We start from the raw sequence: 20,889 nt of genomic DNA on the forward strand, positions 1-20,889 counted from the left end.
AAAAAACAGCGTCAAACACTCACTACAGGTCTTTGAAGTTGGTCTTCCAGTTGGGTGTGCCAAGCTCATACCTGAATGCTCTGACAGCTCAGCCATTTTCTCTCTCTCCACCTTAACAATATCTAAAGCCCAACCAGGCTGTAGTGACTTAAATCATCAAGAAAAAGGCTGATAAAAGTTAGTTTTTATTTAACTGATACTTTGGCATATCTTTTCTTAACAATGGAGCACATCTGACCACTATGTTAATTTACAACTAATTGAGTAATAATAGGCTTTGCTATACTATATACATTATTCATTCTTTTCTATTTTTTAACCTATGGAGGAGATATAGTATTTGTGCATAACACTCAGTCTTGGCTTATTTGATCCAATGAACTTCACAGCAGAAATACTATTGCATACAGGTGAGGATGCTGACATTCTTCTCAGCATATCCAGCCAGTTATCCAGAGCAAGGACATAGAAGAGGAATAATAATAAGAAAAAAATATTGCAAGTGCAAGGCCTCATCCATTCTATGTGAGCATTACACTCATGCTTCCCAAGTTGCCTTCTGGAAGTGCTTATCAGTTCAAATCAATTTACTTTAAAGGAACTGGGATTTGCAGGTAAACTAACAATCCACACCTGTGACAATGGCCTCGAAGAGCTTTCTCCAAACCATGGAATGTCAGCAAAACAAACTCCACATCAACACCACCATAATTCAACATAAAGTTAATCATGCTCTATCCCACTGAAGTCAATGCTTTTAAGTATGATTGAGTTGGATTGGTTCCTGCATGTTATTTACAGTTCAGTTAAAGCTGCAACCAGGGTACACTTTCCAGGAAGCAAATGCTACTGAATAAATGAAACAATAATTTATTATCTCTATCCCATTCTTCAAATTCCACACCCAAGTACTCAACCTGATGGAACACTTCTTACAAATATGCTTAAAATTGCAATGGGGGGGGGGAAATACTGTGCCAACAAAATAATGTCTCCTGCTATACAAGACAATTTAAACAGCACAAAGTTTCTGTTCTTGATAATAGGGCTTACGCAAATAGGAACCTGTCTTAATTGATACACTGATTTTTCCATTCTTTTGTCTCAGAATTACATTGTCCGCTTTTCATTTGTTAAGAATCCCCATTCCAAGTGGTAACAGAGAGAAGAAAGATGGCTCATGGAAATTTAGAGCTTCTTTCTATACCCCAAGTGGCTGTTCATTCTGCTACTCCTTTGGTCTGTATAGACTGCTCCATCTATCTGCAATCCCAATTCCTAATTACCCTCATTCCTTAAAGGCCTAAAACTGCCCTTGTTGCCGACACCAAACATGCAGCAGTTGAGTTTCCACAGCTGCAACAACACCACACTCTTACAATAAAGTTGAAGCTACCCACAGGCAACTATATAATACTAAGAGCAGATCTGTGTAAAAGTTACGTGGGACTTAGATGGGACTTACCAGCTTGAGCCCTGGGTTCAAATCTCAACTCGAAGAGCAGAATTTGTGAAAGGCCCCACTTTTTTACCTGTACAGGGGAGCAACAGAGAAGCCCGTGAGCACCTTGTGTCAGATATCCAATCACAATCAATCACCATAGCTGTTACGACAACTAATAATTACTCCTACGGTGCTTAAGATGCCAAGACAAGAATTTCTAATTCCTCATTGAAATGAGTCATAAGTTATTACTGATAAGAGTGGTTGCATCAGAGGTCATTAACTGGGTCATTGTTAAGGTTCTGTGCCCATAACAGTGACATAAGCAGCAGAAATTAAACACTACAGTGATGGGGGAAACTGTACCTGTTATATTTCTGTCTGCAATGCACTAAGGGTTGCAGAACCTCTTATAGGAAGAAGATGCAGCAACACTATGGGGACGCATGCTAGCACACATTACAATACTCTTAGGACTATACAGTGGTACCTCTGGTTACAAACTTAATTTGTTCTGGAGGTCCGTTCTTAACCTGAAACCGTTCTTAACCTGAGGTACCACTTTAGCTAATGGGGCCTCCCCCTGCCACCACGCCATTTCTGTTCTCATCCTGGGGCAAAGTTCTTAACCCGAGATATTACTTTCAGGTTAGCAGAGTTTGTAACCTGAAGTGTTTGTAACCCGAGGTGTATGTAACCCGAGGTACCACTGTAATCTTAAACACACACACAAACACCTAGCTGGTCTTGCTCATATGCCTTTACACTTAACTTTAGCAGGCAACACATTTCCCATTATGCTTCTTTCCACACCAGGAAAAGCACCACCTGCCAAACTTCAGTGTCTCAGGCAACTCTTGAGAGGCAACAACTGCAGTGAAGAACAATGCAAGAGTTTGACACCTGCAGTTTTCTCAGCACTGAACCGTATCCATTGCAGCTTCACCTGATGAAATTCTTCCTGTCACTGCACAAGAACTATGCCAGAGGATTATTTTTTTTAAGACAGCAGGTTCAGGAGGGCTTTGCTAAAGAACCACATTACGCATTTTAGTTTTTAAAAGGTGGTTATAAACAAAATAACTAAATAAAGCCACCATCTTATCGTCTAAGATTGCACTGAAGAAGTGGCTCTGTGTTCACAAAACTTCATCAGTTTGTTACTGTTTATTAACAGACCTAAGATGCCACAAGAATCTTTAACGTGTTTGCTAAAAGAGAATGAAAACAACTGATTCTCTAGAAATCTCATAGGGGAGAGGAGCCACCTAAGTGAGTGAGCTGGGTGGCCCAACACCATAAGCTTCGTGGAATTTTCTGTCAGCCGATTAGGACGCATTCGAGCCACTGAAGGCTCCGGATACCTCAAAAGGAAGCCTTCTACAGCTCAATAATCCCAGGGTCTCTCTGACACACCCTTTCGCAAGTAATACCGACGCATTCCTCCCAACGGCCATTATCGGCAAGCCTTTCGGGGGCGTCGCCTCCTAGCGACCTGTCCGCAGGTCAAGGCAGACCACAGATGGGGCTGCAGGTGGGAAGAGCGGTTCCTTTCTGAGGTGAATTCGCGTTAGCCAGGTGAGGTGCAGCACAAACTCACCTGGATATGCGTGTGAGACGTAGGTCGAGAGAAACGGCCCCCAAGACCCTCTAATAGCTATCTTCTCAGAAAGGGGGAGGGACCCAAAGTTTCCGATCGCTCCCGGCGTTACCTGATCCCTCTGATCCTGAAGGCACCTGGAGGAGAGACGCAGAAGGGAGGGGGAGATTTCTTTTCCTTCGCTGATGTTAAACAAAAGCCCAGCAGTCCAAAGAGTTGGGATCGATGTGCAAACAGAAAAGAAACAGAGAGAGGTTTTTTTTCCCCAACCCGGAAATGCCTGAAGAAGCCGGACTCGCCAGATGAGGGGGGAGGAAAAGACAGAAGGGAAACTCTTCGGTCGTTGCTTGAACTTTTTCTCTCTCCCTGGCGCGCAACGTGTTCGCAGCAGGTGCGGAGGGGCAGGGCCAGCTACCCTGGGGCTGCTTGAGGGGAAAGGAAGCTCGCCTCGTGGCCAGTTAGAGCCGCCTCCAGACCTCTTCCTGCTGCTGCTGCAGCTGCTGCCCCGGGCCCTGCTTCGAGGCGTCGAAGCCGGGCTTGCCGCCCTATAAGCGGCTACCCGCGAGGAAGCCCCGCTGAACTTGGAGGGCGCTTCCTTCTGAGTAGCGCGTGGCTAGGGCTGGGATGAGGCGCCGTCGCGCAAGGCGGGCTGCAGCCCGGCGCGGGCCCCACTTTGGGGGCGCGCGCACGTGCAGGGCCGCGCGAAAAGTTTGCAGGCGGGTCCCCGCTCTCCTCCTTCTCCTCGGGACCAGCTAATTGTGAAGCGGGGTGGCTCCAAGGGCCGCGGGCGGGGAATCCTCGCAGCGAAGCCGTTGGCCGAGCGCGCGAATTAACCTTGACATACCAGCAGCCCCGTCCGCGTCAATGTATTGCTTTTTCCAAGGCCTGGGTGGAAGCGGGGGGGGGGCGGGGGTTGGGAGGCGGGCACAGATATAGCCACGCCGGTGGCGAAATGCCTGGCTCGATCGAACAGAACAGATCCAGAGGGATTCCAGGCGGAGGAAAGGCAGCGCTTGGAGACCGCTCGCCGCGCTAGGAGCTGCCGCCCTCCCTGTCCGGCGCACGTCTGAAAGTGACGCGGACGGTATGCGGAAGCAGTGAAGGGGCAGATAAGTTAAAAGGGTCGTCCTATGGCTTGCTTCTTCCTAGATGCGTGGCAGCTCCCAGAGCAGCAGCAGCAGGGATCCTGCGGCACCTGACGACTAAGGCATGGTGCGGCGGCATAACCTGTCGTGGATTGGCCTCCATCCATTAGGACTTTTTGTTCTTTCTTTGAGCATACAGCGATCTAGTCCAGCATCCTGTTCGCACAGTGGCCAACCAGGCGCCTGATACAAACTCGCATGCGGGACCTGAACACAAGCGCGCTCTCCGCTCCTGCTGCTGATAGTCAGAAGCCTTTTGCCTCTATAGAGACAGAGCATAACTATCAAGGTTAATAGCCATTGATATCCCCCATGAATTTGTCTAAATTCCATCCATGTTGGTGGCTATCACTGCCTCCTTTGAGAACCATTTCCTTAGCTTAAGGGAATCTGGGGAATCCATGGGAATCTGGCTTACATTTCTTTGACTGTTGTTAGTATCTAGGTCAGGATATCATAGAAGCATGTTACTTTTTAATGCTACCATCCATGGTAATAATAATTATTATTATTATTATTATTTATACTGCACTCTTCTGGCTGGGTTTCCTCAGCCACTCTGGGTCGCTCTCAACAGAATATTAAAAGCACGATAAAACATTAAAGACTTCCTTAAACAGGGCTGCCTTCAGATGTCTTCTAAAAGTCAGATAGTTGTTTATTTCCTTGACATCTGGTGGGAGGGCGTTCCACAGGGCAGGCACCACTACCAAAAAGGCTTTTTGCCTGGTACCCTGTAACCTCACTTTTTGTAGTGAGGGAACCGCCAGAAGGCCCTCGGAGCTGGACCTCAGTGTCTGGGCTGAATGATGGGGGTGGAGACGCTCCTTCAGGTACTTTTACGGTGCTTTTATTAAGCCCCCCCCCTTTCCCCTTTACATAATCTTGTGTGTTGTGGCTTTGGTTAACAGCACAGGAAAGTCTTTTATCTTGAGTCAGACCATCTGACTGCAAGGCAGTGGCTGTCCAAGGTTTCAGATGGGGGTCTACCTATCTCCAGCCCTACCTGGAGATGTCAGGGATTGAATCTGGGACCTTCTATATAAGTGAAATGTGTGTCTGTACCACTGAGCTACAATAAGCATATCTGGCCAATATATGCACAAAATGGTGAGGCTGGAAAGAGTGTGTTAAATAAGGGGTGCATAGATTTTGCATCTGTCCCAGATGATGCACTAACAAACCCACGAGTATCAACTTGGCCAACACAAACACAGGAGAGTCAGATGGGACCAACAAGTCCCTGCACTTTCAGAATTCACAACTGGTGACAGCTGCTCTAAACGAGAGGCCAGAATGAAAGGTTTTCTGGATGTGTATTAAATCAGCAATGGATCTCAGTGCAAAATACACGGTGGTTTTCCTGGATCACCTGGTTTCATGACAGACAGTGGGTAGAAAACTGAGGCAAAGTGTTGGTGAGGAGTCTAGCAGGGCTGGGTGAGTAACAAGCTATGGCTCCAATTCCTAATGGGCTCCTGAGAATAATTGGTGGCTTCCAAAGGAGTAGTTGTGAGAATGGGATGTCAGGGTAGGGTCACACGAGGCATCTTGGTGTCACCAAGCTTAGGGTACCTCGGGGTCTGCCTTCCATCTTTGGATGGCCAGGCATCTCTCTCCACCTCTCCCCCCAAGCTGATTGCATCAAACAAGTTCAGCTTTCAATAGAAAGCACCACGTGATTACAGCTGCCAAGGCCAAGGGGTACAGATTAAAACACACACACACCAGTTCACATTTTTAGGAATTATTTTATTAGGGAGGTATATCGTTTCAAAATAAATACTTAACACATTTCCAATAAAACATGGGGAGGGGGGGGAGCAAAGCATAACAATATCAAACATGGAACTGTTCAAGCAATGACTACTAAAATGCTCCCTAATATATTCGCCATGTAAAATAAAATTGTTTCCTCACTAATCTTGTTGCTGCTCTGACTTCAGACAAAATATGTTACTCGTGAGCAAGTGCTAACATTGATCTATGACAGGCTGTCCCACAAGTGCACAATCGCATCAGGGTACCGCCCCCCCCCCCAAATCAGCCCAGAGATTTCTGGTCTCAAGTAAGACTAATACAAAACAAAATTAGTTCTAAAGGTTGGGTCTTATTCTCTATTTGGCACTTTGGATTTTCTGCAGATTGCAGGTCAGGCTGGTGTGCATCAGTGGAACAGAGAGGACACCAGTCCCTTGTCACAGCAACCACAGCGTCTGTGGCAACATTACCAATCCACAAGCTGCTACTGGTTGCAAGGAAACTGGATAGAGAGAGAACAGGAGAGGAATGGGTGCTGTAAGGACAGCAGCAGCAAGTGGCATTAAAAAAGGAAGAAAAGGCACTGTGAAAACTTGAGAACAATGCTACACTAGCAAGATACAGGCAATCCATTAAGGCAAGCTATTGTTCCATTGGCTTCTGGTGTAATCAGATGCCATTCTTTAGTCTGAGGAAACCATATTAAGTGCCAAGTCACGCAAAAGCTCGCACCTGCGTCACCCTATTTCAGCCTTTATCCAAAAGACTCCAAATTTGGCCTTACAAAGCCTTTTCCAAGACAAAAAGTGGGAGAGGTTGGCTTCCCCCAGCTGGCACACAGCTATGGTGCATAGCTTCTTACTATTTGTGCTTAATTTACAGGTTGGTGGTTATTAGAGCCTAGACTAACCTAGACCATAGCATTTTAACATGTTTTTGTTTTTTTAAAGAAGTCAGGGTTAAAGAACATCATGGATCTCTTTTCCTTTCAAACACCCAATGCATGTCAGAATACTAGGTTTTGGCAATAAAATCTGGATTTCGTCCAACTAAAGCAATTAAAAATTAAAGCAGAAAAAAATACTGAATTTTACTTGATGAAACAAGCATTTATAACCCTGGTTATTTTCCCATCTGACCAGATGGGTTGCTACAGAAGAGGCCATATAAATTATAACATATTAGCAGCAAAACAAACACAGCAGTATAATCATTCTGCCTTAAGCAGCAACTTACTAGAAAAACCTAAATCAGTGGTTCCCACACTTTATTTCCCACTCAAAAATTGCTGAGTGACTAAAATGACCCCCCCCCCCGCCTGTTCTGGCAACTGCAATGTGCTGCACTAGATGCTGTATGATTTTTAATTTCATTTCTATTGCTTCTTTTATTTTTTATATTTTAATGTATTACAATTTGAATCCCCTAGAATTCAAATTGTAAGTGTTCTTTGCATACATGTCACAGACCACCTAGATGAAGCTAGCAGACTACTGGTGGTCCACAAATCACAGTCTGGGAACCCCTGATTTAAATTGTGCAAGACATTAAAAAACACACAAAAAACATAAGATACAGTGTTGAATAAGTTAGTGGTTGACTATATATGTACACATACAAACATGTTTACTGTTTTCTTACAGGAAAGAAGTTCACATTTACATTATGATAAAACAACAGGGGAAAATAAGCACATGGCAGAATTTGGGATGACGAAGGCAATGTCTTTTTTTCTGAATATTTCAAAATACAAGAACCTCCCCCCCCAAAAAAAAATTACTTGGAGCAGACCAAATGGTAGTTCACATGAATTACAACAAGTCTCTAGCTATTATCATCCTTCTATAGGAGAGAAAAGACTTTTTGATATACAAGCACTCCTTAAGAGAAAAAAGATTCTGGGTGCTATTTCATGCTAATCACACTCAGAGCAGACCCACTGAAATCCATGGACTTACAGTATTTCAATAGGTTGACTCCAAGAGCCCTGCTCAGAGATGCTTGCTATTATTTCATGGAAGAAGGGTGAGATAGATGTTTACTATGATGCGCTCTTCATGAGCATTTCCCCCCTCCCAACAAGAATACAGGGGACATACAAATCTTTGCATGAAACAGGTAGCAACAATTTAACAGCATGTCTTCCTCCAAATAAGGAGTTCCATTTTTAGGTAAGGCCCTCCACAGAAATGGCACCACAGATTATATTTCAGTTAAAATGCAGAGGACCTCTAAATTTTCCTCTGCACAAATAGCTGCTGGCTGCATTGTTTTCTTAACCAACATAAAACTAAACACACATGCAACATCTCCAAAGTTAAGTCCGCAGCTAGAGCTCCAAGGCAAATGTTTGTAGAGAGAACAGTAAATTCCTTGCCACCCTGTGTGTTTACATAAAGTTATAGAAGAGGGACTATTGCATTGGCTAGTGCCAAATGCTCACCACTCCCATCCTGCCTAGTCACAAAGGCTTCATACTTGAAGAATTCCACATTTCTAAACTACTTATAAAATTGTTAAGGCTACATGAGCAGTCAATTATGCTACTTATGCTACATGAGCAGTCAATTATGAATTGGAATATTTTTCTTTTAGTGTCAAGACGGTTTTCATAACTCATTCTCAAAATCTGTTTAGCAGCTGTGTCACTCCAGAAGCTCTGCAGATGAAAGCATTTCTAGAAATCCTAGTATTGGCCACCATTAAAAAAATGCACTACAAAGTCATAATGTCCTGACTTGAGCCCATTTCAAATCATTATACTCTGAATTTTCTTTAAAAAAAAAAAAGCCCCAAGGATGTACCTCATGGGCCTCAAAGAGTCTCATAAAGCTCAGCAGTGCAACACACCCCTACTCAGATGCTTTGGAATGAACAAAAACGCAAGTCTATTCAATGTACACTGAGTAGTGAGGTATGCCTACCAAAGAATACCCACCCCTTTGTTCTGCAGTGGCACTCTGAATTGCATCTCTATTAACACTGCTTAACTGATATGTACTGTGTCAGCTCCCCCTGCCCCTGAATACCCCTTGGGTTCTCTTTGGCATTCAACTGACTGACTGCGTTGTGAGAGGATGGAAGATGGTAGGTTAGTGTGCAAAGGAAGTCAACCTCCGCACAGTCCAAATACAAAGACTTGTTTCTCCCTGTAGCACAAACCTATCTGTGCTTTCATGGTACAAATCACAACAGGGAAGAAATATATATTTATATTATATATACACAGATATATAGATATGCCCCAAAGCCAATAGAAAAGCAAGCCACAGAAAACAGTATTGCTATATGATAAGGGATGCTGCTGCTTTGCTGCCACAGCAAATCTCTGCTGGGCTACGCAGTAGCATGAACAAGGCAACAGCAGTGAAATGTGAGATAACAGTTTAGTGCTGAGACAATTAGTAGTCAGTACATCACATTTGAAAGGCATCTGTAGGGAGAGGGATTCTATACAGCAGACAGGACATGTGCTGCTACATGGAGTGCTTAACCTTTAACACACACTGCAGTGAACAATTCCAGCAAGTGGGGAACTTTGCAAAAGCATTGGGAACACATACCAGATCTTTGGCTCAGAAAACTTCAGAACCTGGCAAGTAACTAAATGTCCTTCTGGCTCTATTGACTATAGGGGGGAAGCCCTCCAGGTTAACCTAAGACATGAATCCCTGTTTCATTCGCAGAACAGGAACCAAGATCCACTGAACTAGCCTGTAGTACAGTGGAGGGGAACCTGTGGCCCACCAGATGTTGGACAACACCTCCTACCTTCCCTGACCATTGGTCATGCTTTCTGCGGCTGATGGAGTCCAAAAACATCTGGAGAGTGCAAGGTTCCCCCCCTCTGACACAGGTGGATACAAAGAAGGATGTGCATTCACTTCTGACACTTTCTGGCACCCTTTCCCTCCTTTTCACACTGTACTGCCATCCCTTTTAGGACCTCCAGCTCCTGACTAACCACCACACCAGTCACAATTCTGTTGGGGTTGCCAGGTCCTTTCAAAAGTGATCAAATATACCACTGGCACAAAGTGCATATGGATTCCTCAAGGTTAAATCCAGTTTGGCCAGCATCAGTTTTGGCCTCCAGCTTCACTTTCATTTTGTGAGTGGCAAAACACCCCTTCTCTCCTCACATGCTCAGCTCCAGCTCATCAGATGAGCCACAAACCATTTGAAAAACATACACTAAGCTGTCTTAGCTCCTGCATTCTTCCTCTATCCTTCTTTACATCCTTTTTGCACATTTGAAGAATAACGTAGTAGTGTTTAGCATCATCCAAACAACATGGAGCATCAAAAAGAAAACAACAGCATAGCTCAAGCATACATTTAGGATTGTATTCAATTCAATTTTACTCAAATGAGACCCACTGAAATTAATGGATCTAAATTAGTTACGGCCATTAATTTCAATGGGCCTACTTTTAGTACAACCCTTACGAAGCACGTTTCAGAGCTTCTAATATTTACTCTCTCCATAGATAAAAAAAAAAAAGTCCCTTAGAAGAAGGTGATCCTGAGAGGAACAAGGAACTCTAATGTTCTAAGAGTTCATTTTTACAAGTCTACATTCCTAACATCTATATTAAGAGCAGTGGCACCCAGATAGATTTGAAAGAGAATGTGGGGCACAGGCATTTAAAAAGGTGCATCAGCTGAGAGTTGAAAACCAAGGGCTGCCTTAGATAACAAGAGCCAATCTGGCAGCCAGTTGTTGTAGCCTGCCTGCTTTTCACTATTCTGTGTAGCGCAGGCAAAGATGATCTATGAGGGACTCGGCTTTCTTCAAAACAAAGACCCTTTTACAACACTGAGGTTAAAAGCAAAGAAATGCCAGAGTACTGATTTGTGTCCCAATCCTCTTATCACAAATGGCAAGTTCAATATGATATGAGGCCTCTGAAAAGGTGTCCCAAGCAAAACTCTTTTCGGTTCAACCAAGAGACCAAGCACTTCTGTCACAGGTGCTGGGCATTTATACACCATCATCTATAAGAGTGTACGCAACGCCCGACACATTGCTATGGGTTTGAACACTGTGCAGCCACCAGCTTAGCAGTTGCACAATGGCTATATTGATGTAAATTCTCACTCTGCAAATGAGAAAATAAGAAGTCTCTTAGCAGGTGTTACAGCTCCATTAGGAGGCTGTTGAGAGGCAGTGGCTGTCCACCCTCCCCTGCCCAAAGTGTGGCAACGAGATCAGAAAAGCTGGAGGCTTTCTTGTGTGCAGCTTGCTGGCGGGTGCCTCATCTGCAGCCCTTCTGATGGGAAGATGGACGCCTGCAGGTCCACGTTGATGCAGAACAACCCCAGCATCAGCTGGCGCTGGTACTCCTCCCATTTTGTCATAACGTCCGTCAGGGAGAGGTTACTCCGCAGCCACTTGGGCAGCGCCTCCCCATAGCCGATGCTCAAGGGGAGGGGCAAGCTTTGGCTTTTTCTGAGTTCCAGGTGGTAGTACAGCCTGAGAGAGAGAGAGAAAGAGAGAGGGGAAGATTTTTAGTTTGTTTGTCATGCTGTACTCACAAGCGCTGTTTGCTGCACTGGAGCTTCCAGGCTAGACATGGAGATACTGAGAGAGGAGTGGGGGATGAAAGATCACACATTCCCCATTGCAGTTTCCCCTTAACAGTACAAGATGCCAGTGTGATGCTACAGTCGCATACAAAAAGTCAGCAGCACAGACTAGGGTCATGGAAGGTGCAGGTGAGCAGTGCTCAGATTCTCCTTGCATGCCTCAATACTGACCTTTGACACCCTGGCTATCCTAGTCCTGCCCCTTCCTAGTCCCGTCATTGGCCCATAAGCAGAAAGTGCCACGTGAGCTGACTGAGGTCCAGGGGAAACTTTGAGCCTCCAGAGTCCCCAGGCTGATGGTCGTCACACTGATGAGTTTCATTCGGTCTGAGAAAGTGAGTCAGGTGTACAAGTGAGAACACAAGCTGCGTAGAGTGGGCTGCTCTGCAAAATGAGATTCTCCACTGGCAGAACGGACTCCGTTATCTCTCGATAAAACCTGCACCCCGCCGAGTGCAAGTGGACTGTGCGACACCCAGATGTAATGCACGAGCCACCCGTTGACATGGTAACTGTTTATTGTCACACGATAAATGCAAACAAATCACTTGAAAAACCATCTATTTGTTATATTGTAAAACATTAAATGACAGCTTTGTTACTGAAAGCTGTTTCAAACAATAGAAAATAAAGGGAAATAGGGTGCCTGTTGTTAGGTTGGAAAAATATATACGTAGTGGCTTTCTCTCCCCCTTACTTTTTAAAAAAGTTGTTGTTGTTATTTAATTAAGTATATAAACAATTGCTAAAGTAGAAAATAACAAACAACTTGTCCCAATAAAATCATATACATTTGTCTTGCTATACAACATCTCATTTGGTTACTCTAAAAGATCACACCACATTTCCCTGTGAGTGTTAGGTGGATTCCTACCACTATCCAAACAATTTATATATTCAATGATTCCCCCCCCCCATGTATTATAAAAAGAATAGGGATGGTGTTTGCCCTTTGCTGTTCTGACCTGACATGTTAGTTTCTCTGCCAATGCTATTGACCACCGACTATTATACCAAGAATCAATGTTCAGCCCAAAGCCAGTTTTCCAGCATCCATGGCTATCTCCATTTGGGCAACCTCTGGCTATCTCCACCCCCCCCTCCTACCTTTGAGATAGAATCCAATCACTTTTTGGCAGTTCACACACAATACATTTTTGCCCACTGTCCTGAACTGCCCTGGGAACATGTTCACATGCAGAAAAGAAACTGAACCAAGAGTGAGCAAATAGATGCATTTGAAGAGGGTTGTTTGGGTTTTAAACTTAATCCAAGATAGCTCTTCAGAACACTCTGTATATGGGGTGCTACTATATCTAAGTTTTACTCAGAGTAGATCTAATGAAATCAAAGACCCTAACAGGTTCATTAATTTCAATGGGTTTAACTCTGGAGTAAAACTTAGTTGAACACCACCCTTGGAAATTCTGCATTTTTCTTTTAGAAAGAAAATTAGGCCCTTTCAAATATATTACGTACAACATCTAAGGACTTCAGGCACTTAGTTATGTTATTTCACCATCAAAACAAAACTGGGGACTGTCAAGCCTGGGTTTTCAGTTATTTGGTTTCTTGAAAAAGAAGCGCACAGTGCTGTAGTTTCATAACCATGTATTCGGTTACCTAGGCACAGTAACACTAAACCTTCCTGAAGAGTAAGGCACCTTTATTTTATAGAGGGCTGTGCAAAGTAAGATGACACATCTAGAACTGCCATCTTAAGCACACAAACTTGGAGGAGAGTACAAAGGGGCTGATTTCTGAATAAGCACGGTCAGATTGGAGGCCAAAGTCCCCCTGATTACCATTTATATGGCGCCAGTCCTATGGCAACTCCTAGTGTCGCAATACTTAGAAAAGCAAACAAGATAATCCTACCTGGCTGAGAGATGGCTTCCCAGCTTCTTCTTGGCTTTCCTCATCAGATAGTGGCAGACTTTCCTCGTCTGCTCCTTCATCCACCTGATATCCTCAGGGACATCTGGCAGCCATTCAAGCAACCTGAAGGAGACAGGTGACCAACAGGGACGCTGTTATGTAACACAGCCCATTGCTACACTGCAAGCACGAAGGAGCACCAGCCACGTTGCCGCTTTGCAAAGGTGTTCTTAAAAACAGCCTGCACAAGGGCGCCTCTTGTGACAATGGCAAGTATTCACATAAAGAGCATGCCTCCCCTTGCTAGAGTAGACCAATGAGCTTTCTAGTCCTGAATCCCATTTCCCATGGTGGCTAACTAGGTGTCTATGGGAAGCCCAGATGCAGCACATGAGAGCAAGAGTTTGTTCCTGTTCCTGTTTCCCAGTGGCTGATAGCCATCTCTGACCCTGCACATAGACCTCATGGCTAGTAGCCATTGACAACCACATGGGAGAGGGTCCTTGGCTTTCAATAAATTCCCTTGGAATGGATTTTACCTTTGTTTTATTTAGAACGAAGTCCCATAGAATAGCAAGTTCTTAACGATAAAGTTGATACAGCAATTTAGGTCCCAATCGCAAGCGTTTCCCAAAAGCATATCAGAAACAGGATTTAGAGCATACCTGACAGTGAAGGAGAGAGCCGACTCCAGAGGAAGAGTGTATGGAAGCATCAAGGTAGAGGCCAGGCGCACAGGCAACAGGTTGGCAATGCCGGTGAAGAATCCCCTCCTCTCAGCACAGGCTTCTAAGAGCGCTGGAGATGGAGACAGTGAGTTATTCCAGTCACCAATTCAATTGGGAAAGCAGAGACTGCCCCCTCTCAATTTTTAGAGGAGAAACCCCTGTCCAAAATTTAGCCCTCTCACGGCTCCAAACATCAGCCCAAAAGGCAAGGAGTAAAAATACAGTATAAGATTTTGCCCAGCTCATGAGAAGCAACCAGAGGGATTTCTATTACTCCTCTTCCCCAGAGAAAGAGTCCAAGCCTGCTTTGTTTGTCCCATGCCTCATTTAAAAGGTAGTATTCACTATAGAACTTGAATGCCTCTGAAACCTTCAATTCTGTTGGGCAGTATGAGTTAGCAACATGTTATTGCCAGGGCCCTGAAGGCCCCACAGTTAAAAAAAACAGCATTAACTTGTAATTTCCCAATGCAGGTGTAGGTTTGAAATGAAGTGAGGGACTTTGCATGCTACAACAGAAGTGGGAATTGGAAACACAAGTCACCAACATTTTAAAAGCAATTACTGGATGTCCATACTACTTTGAAGATCCACAAAATCTCTCTAGCCATAAACATGCATCTACTACTAAGCAGGGGGACCAAGAGGTTTGTTATAGGCGGGAAGATTGTGTCAATTCTAGAGCTGGCAGCAAATCACTTTATTCATCTCTCCTCAACACTGATCCCCATCTTATCTGTCTACAGGCATTTCCCGACAATTTTGCTGGTTTTTATGCTTCTGTGTCCACTATCTGTTATCTCATGAGTCACCTAAGAGAAGTTCCAATAGGAAAATAAAAAACTATAGCCAGACCCTAAATCAAGGCAGGCAGCCTGTTCTTCTCAGATACCAACTTTACTGGGCAGTGGAGATTGGAACCAGAGTTTCAAGTCAATGCTGTGCACCAACTTCAGAATTTCCACATGCATAGGTGAACACATGCATACTTTCAAAACACTGCTCAGTACACTTGCATTATTAATGAGAAATAGAGATTTTCTGAAGTCCTGTGATATGTTTGTAGGGGACCATGGAGCAAATTGTATGCCCTTACATTAGCCATACTGCCCACCCTGTGTATTTCATGTATTCACAGTCTCCTAATTTACCTTTGGACATGGCCAATTATGGCCAACTATACAATGAAATCAATTTAACCGCCATGGCTTCCTCCGCAGAGCCTGGAACTTGTAGTTCGACTATGTACCAGGGAAACCAAATCATCTGCACAGAACAAAATAAAACGTATGCATATGTGCAGAATTGGAATGTCTATCTTTTGCCTCTCAACATTCTTCTTTCCTCCGCTTCTCCCGTTTTCTCCCACAAAGGAAAAAAGCAGGACATAAGTCAGGGGTGGGGAACTCGTGGCGGAGGTCCATCATCAGATGCTGCTGAACTACATGTTCCTCACCCCTAGAGCATTATAAAAGCCTCAGCCTAGCCTGTGTAATGAGCAGAGCCTTGTGTTAGACACAGACACACAGCAGACTCTCCAACCCAATATCATACCTTGGTTCAGTTTAGGAGGCAAGTGTTCAAGAATGTGATCTTCAGCCTCTGCCAGTGCAGCATTCTCTCTCAGCGGGTCCTCTTCCTCTGCCTCCTCCTCCTCTTCTTCAGCATTCCTCACCCCAGCACCATTTTCAATAGCCAGCAAAGGGTTGGTGGGTCTTGGACGATGGAGAAGACCTGAGGAAGATGGGAGAAGGAACTGTTGTGCTTCAACCAAAAAATTAATATGCTTTGCAGATTATCTTTCCTAACAGTAGAGAAAGTGGCAGTCACAGCCAAAAGCCATCTGCTGTCACAGAGGATATCGTGTACAATAAGCACTGGACATCAAATTGCCACCAAGGCATGTGAGACAGCTGTGCAAGGCAAGAGGGTTTACAAAGGAGAGAAATAGCTCCTCGGGAAAAGACTCAGTGGGCATCAATGCTACACTCTTTTTGGCACCAGGTTAAAACTTATTTGTTTACTCAGGCTTTTTTTGAAAAGCTACATTTGTCTTTGGAACATTAAAAAAAAACAAAAAACAGGTATCTTAAAACAGTAGAGCAATGGTGGATTATGTTTTCCTTTCTTTGTTGTTATAACTGTACACTGCCATCGGATCTGTTTGAATAAAGTTTAGTTTACAAATATTTAAAAGAATATTGTAACACGTACGTTGTACAAACTGTGTGCTGTCTAATACCTGGAAGTATCGTGCAGCAGAAGTATGTCGTTTCTTGTAAAACATGCGCATGGAGGGACATTCAAATGTTAAATCCTGCCCACCAATATACCCCACCTCTGCAGACTAAGAACTCAGTACCACGTGGTTTATCTATCCAGGGACCTCCAACTCCCAGTAGTCTGTGATCTACTCACAGCATAAAAAAACTGGCAGTGATCTACTCATTGTCGTAAAAAGACTGGCAGTGATCTACCCAAAGGTTGTGGAGCTTTTTTTAGGAAGCCAAAGTTGGTGGGAGTTTTTTGGTTTTTTTGTTGTTGTTTGTTTTTTTGCTTTTTTGTAAGGAGATCGCTGAGGGGCCAGAGATCAACCAGGATCTACCAGGAACACCATGTGATCTACCAGTAGATTGCGATCTACCTGTTGGACATGCCTGAAGTGGTACCTCGGGTTACAAACACTTTGGGTTACAGACTCTGCTAACCCGGAAGTAGTGCCTCGGGGTAAGAACTTTACCTCAGGATGAGAACAGAAATTGTGTGGCGGTGGCGCGGCAGCAGCAGGAAGCCCCATTAGCTAAAGTGGTACCTCAGGTTAAGAATGGTTTAGGTTAAGAACGGACCTCTAGAATGAATTAAGTTTGTAACCAGAGCTACCACTGTACATGCCTACACATTCTGTAAAGTACCATTTGAAATTCTAGAACTACTATACATAGCTTCAATAAGAAGTCCCAAGTAGACCCTTTCACACCTGCAACCATAAGAAATCTTTGGCTGTCACCAAGTCAATTTCCTCTCTAATTGCCTTCTCTGGGGTAGCACAGTGGGGTTGCTGAATCATGTAATATAAGAACATAAAAAGAGCCCTTCTGGATCAGAGCAAAGCCTCAGTTGGTTGAGTATCCTGTTCTCATAGTGACCAACTGTTGCCTGCAGGAAGCACACAGGCAAGACCTGAACTGCATCAGTGTAAGTAGTTAACTCATGAACTGTAAGGACAAAAAATGCAGTGCACAAGATTGCTGCACTACAGACAGTCACCACAAGGTGACACTATAGACACAAACAGTGTGCTCCGGCCACAGCACCGGCTCATGCCAGAATAATAGGCAGAGTGCTAGAGAAGCATTGTTATGCTCTTGCACAGCTTCCATTAAATGAATTTTGTGCAGGAGAAGACCCCAGTGGATCATACCCAGTGCCATTTTGCATCTATGTGATCAAATACAAAATAGATTCTCTTCTCATATCCAACATTTTGCTTTCATTCAGCGATTTGTGTAGGAGTATGTAAAACCTCTTGATTTACTCAGAACTTTTCTAATTATGTAGAATGGAAAGTGTGCTCAACCTCAGCTAAGTGGAAATACAATTGGTAATAATGAAGCTGGCTGCTGCATAGGTACTATTAAAAATGTTTTCTGCATAGTAACAACTGGTTAGATGGGACAACTGAGGGTTAAGCATGGCCACCAATGGATTTTATGCACAAACAGGACACAAAGAAACATATAAAGCAGAGAAGAAAAATGTTTTTACACAGTTTTACTTTTGCTAGAAAATTTGGGTGGGGAGGTAAGGCAAAACCTTTTGCTAAGTGCTTACCATTCTTTTTCAAGAAGTGGAGTGCATCCCTGTATCCTTGCTTGCACATGTCCCGCAGAACCTGCACACAGAGATAAAGGAGTCAATTATGATGATGAAAGCCTGTGTCTAAACATTCCAGTTGGAAGGGCAAGAGGTGCTTGTTTTCTGGTTACAACCATTGCTACCCCAACAGTGTTTTCTACTGCAGCAATAAAAGAGGGAGAAAGGGCAGAAAGCAAGAATGGACCAACAGCCTTTGTTATGTTGCTAACTAAAGGAAGAGGCACGAACACGGAGGAGACATATTATGGTCTGGGCAATGGCTCTGAATGAACACCCATGGGGGAAGAAAGAAGGCCAACAAAGGAATGTCCATCTACACCAACTGAATACAGTCCATAAGCATTTTCAAACAATGCCTAATTGAAGGTATTTTCAGGTGTCTTCATGTTATTCCAATGGGATTAAAAAAGGCATTCAGTGCATTCCAAAAGTTTTAAAGGCTTCTTGTCCCATCACTTTAAAAAAACAAGTCAGATTAAATAATAGAATGAGCATTTGCCACTCCAAATTAGGCTACCTGTCAACACCTTCTAAAGAATGGGAGTGGGAGTCCCAAGTTACATAAAGTGCATTGGCTTATCACCCACGTGCCTTTCAGCGACTTTGTTGCTTGTTTCTAAAAGGAAACATGCAGCTGTTCATGAATCACCATATGCCCGTCTCTCAGAAATGGGTAGCATAAACACCACTGAAGCTTTATGGAGGGCAGGTTGGTTTCTATAGGTGTGTAAGCTCCATTCAACACCAGTGGGACTCACTTCCAAGTAAACATGCACAGTCTTGTGTTAGAAGCATAAGGGCTAAGACAGATGAAGTGCTCTGATGAAGAATGACTACAATGATTTGTATTTAGAAAGTATATAAATTCAGGTTGCCTGCAGTTCCTTCAAATGAAGAGCCATAAACAATGTTTACCATCTGTGGAAGCTCAAGCGTCACTACAAAAATATAGACAATCATGCTGGGCTCTCACCTGAGGCTCTGGTGGAAACAGGGCCTTTGAAAGGCGGTAGAGGTTGCGCATGTTGAACTGAATGCTGGTATTCGTGACCCTAAGCTCATGGATGTTTGTGGAGCTGTCCCGTGGACAGATATCACTCTCCCCAGAGAAAGGGGACACCGTGATGGTGTTCTTCAGCTCATACTGTGGCAGGTTGTCAGAAATCCCTCCATCAACATACCTCTGGGAGTAGAGAAAGAATGACAAGGAATCATTGAAGGTTTTATTATACAGATACAGTTTACAGTCTGTCCCACCCCCAAATTTCCAAACACTTATAGGCAATTGCAAATGTACCAGTTCACAGTTGCTTGGCGAGTCTGGCAGGTTATAGCAGTCATATTCAGGGGATGTGAATTGCCACCAATATACTGATGACACACAGCTCCATCTGTTTCATTGGTGCCTGGGGAAGCAGTAATGGGCTGGGTGTGGGCCAAGAAACAGAAGCTGAATCTAGACAAGCAGAGGTGCTGTGGTTGCACAGAGTCCGAGAATCAGCATAACACCCTTATTCTGGAAGGGGTTGCACTCGTCTGCATCCTTTCCTGAATAGAGATAGCCTGGCCACTATTATCCATGCTCTGCTGTCCTTCAGATTAGACTACTGTCATGTACTCTTTGTAGGACTGCTCTTCCAAAATGGTTCAGAAGTTGCAACTAGTGTAAAATGCAGGGGTCCAGAGTACTAAAACAGCTGCACAGCTTGCCAATTCTCTTTAGAGCCCAAGTCAAAATGCTTATGTTGACATTAAAATAAGAGAACTTCTCTTTTACCAACCTACCACCTGGGTCTGAAGATCAGCTAAGGAGAACTTCCTGATGGCCACTACAACAGAGGTGTTCAGTAGTGTGAGGACCCACAGTACAGCCTTTCCTGTGGCAGCTCCAAAACAATGGAACTATCTCCCTACTGAGTACTGTAGTGTCTTGCATCAATGCTACACTCTTTCAAGAGGGAAGTGAATATACTCCCCCCCCCCAGGTTTCTGGAGGTTAGGAGGCATAATGCACTGAGGTCAGTGTATGGCACCCATTGTCACCTTACATTATCCTCTGTTGTTTTAGTTTGTGCTGAGTTTATTTCATATAGATGTTTCAATTGGCCTCGGAATATGCATTTGTGCATTTTAATATGTTGCGCATCCCCCTGTGACTTTATGATAAAGAGTAGTATCAAAATATCTAAATAAAATGAGTGAGATCCATGGGGTGACAGCAACCAGAGAAGATCCCTAGGCCTTCTACTGACATACCCACTGCCTACCTACATTAGCTGGAAGGCAAGCACTTCTGAACTATTGCTTTACTTATCAATTGTTCAATGCATCTGGCCCAACAGGGCTTCCTGTTTCAGACAGCCGGCTTTTTGCTGTGAGGTATTTGGGAGACTCTTGGGTTGCAATGAGACTGGCTAGAGACAGAGGTGAAGGCTCTGCTGGCTCTAGCCTTATCTGCATGCATAGACAGGGCTAAATATGTTTAATCTAGAGGAGAGGGATGCTTTGAGATTGGATCCAAACTAAAATAAGACCAGGGAGAGGTGATGAAGCAGGCACATCTCCAAAACAAGACATACACACCCCCTCCCAGCTGTTATTGTTAACAACATTTTGTAACAAAAGCAATAAATAAATAAAGCTAGCCGTCTATTGGGGACCTTCCGCCTACATTCCAGTTAGGAACAAACTGTTCGTGCCAACCTTCTCCACAAACTCCACCTCTCTGCTTCTACCAGACACTCCTTGAGTTCACAACCTCAATTTGATTTAGTGCCGTTGCAAATGGGCTTTTCTTAATACACTCAGCCAGACCAGAATGGAACAGATATCAGGAGAAAAGGAAAAACAAAACCCTTTGGTGCAGCT

At 44.0% G+C, this 20,889-nt stretch overlaps 2 protein-coding genes and 1 long non-coding RNA gene across 7 annotated transcripts in view; 1 reads left to right on the forward strand and 2 right to left on the reverse strand.

The window, feature by feature from the left end:
• The window catches only part of CRACR2B (calcium release activated channel regulator 2B), a 43,833-nt gene extending 39,662 nt beyond the window's left edge, over nt 1–4,171 (reverse strand). The window contains exons 1-2 of one of the 4 annotated variants that reach the window (XM_081011317.1): nt 3,045–4,171; nt 1,466–1,532 (exon numbers count right to left, since the gene is read on the reverse strand). The gene's annotated coding sequence lies outside the window, so the exon portion shown is untranslated. Of the gene's footprint in view, nt 1–1,465; nt 1,533–3,044 lie in introns of those variants that run through there. The other 3 variants (XM_081011314.1, XM_081011316.1, XM_081011315.1) reach the window with 3 other exon arrangements.
• LOC308480353 lies at nt 3,311–6,227 on the forward strand. Its single transcript, XR_013988067.1, has 2 exons — nt 3,311–3,435; nt 4,194–6,227. It is a non-coding gene; the product is annotated as an uncharacterized lncRNA (long non-coding RNA).
• The window catches only part of PNPLA2 (patatin like domain 2, triacylglycerol lipase), a 40,680-nt gene continuing 25,711 nt past the window's right edge, over nt 5,921–20,889 (reverse strand). The window contains exons 4-10 of one of the 2 annotated variants that reach the window (XM_081011541.1): nt 18,995–19,204; nt 17,977–18,037; nt 15,700–15,879; nt 14,083–14,215; nt 13,418–13,540; nt 11,711–11,866; nt 11,287–11,426 (exon numbers count right to left, since the gene is read on the reverse strand). In XM_081011541.1, coding sequence (XP_080867667.1) covers nt 11,755–11,866; nt 13,418–13,540; nt 14,083–14,215; nt 15,700–15,879; nt 17,977–18,037; nt 18,995–19,204 — 819 coding nt within the window. In that variant the 3' untranslated portion in view covers nt 11,287–11,426; nt 11,711–11,754. Of the gene's footprint in view, nt 11,427–11,710; nt 11,867–13,417; nt 13,541–14,082; nt 14,216–15,699; nt 15,880–17,976; nt 18,038–18,994; nt 19,205–20,889 lie in introns of both variants that reach the window. The other variant, XM_081011540.1, reaches the window with a different exon arrangement.

This window comes from Podarcis pityusensis (assembly GCF_964106645.2).
Source record: "Podarcis pityusensis genome assembly, chromosome: 1".
Classification (NCBI taxonomy): domain Eukaryota; kingdom Metazoa; phylum Chordata; class Lepidosauria; order Squamata; family Lacertidae; genus Podarcis; species Podarcis pityusensis.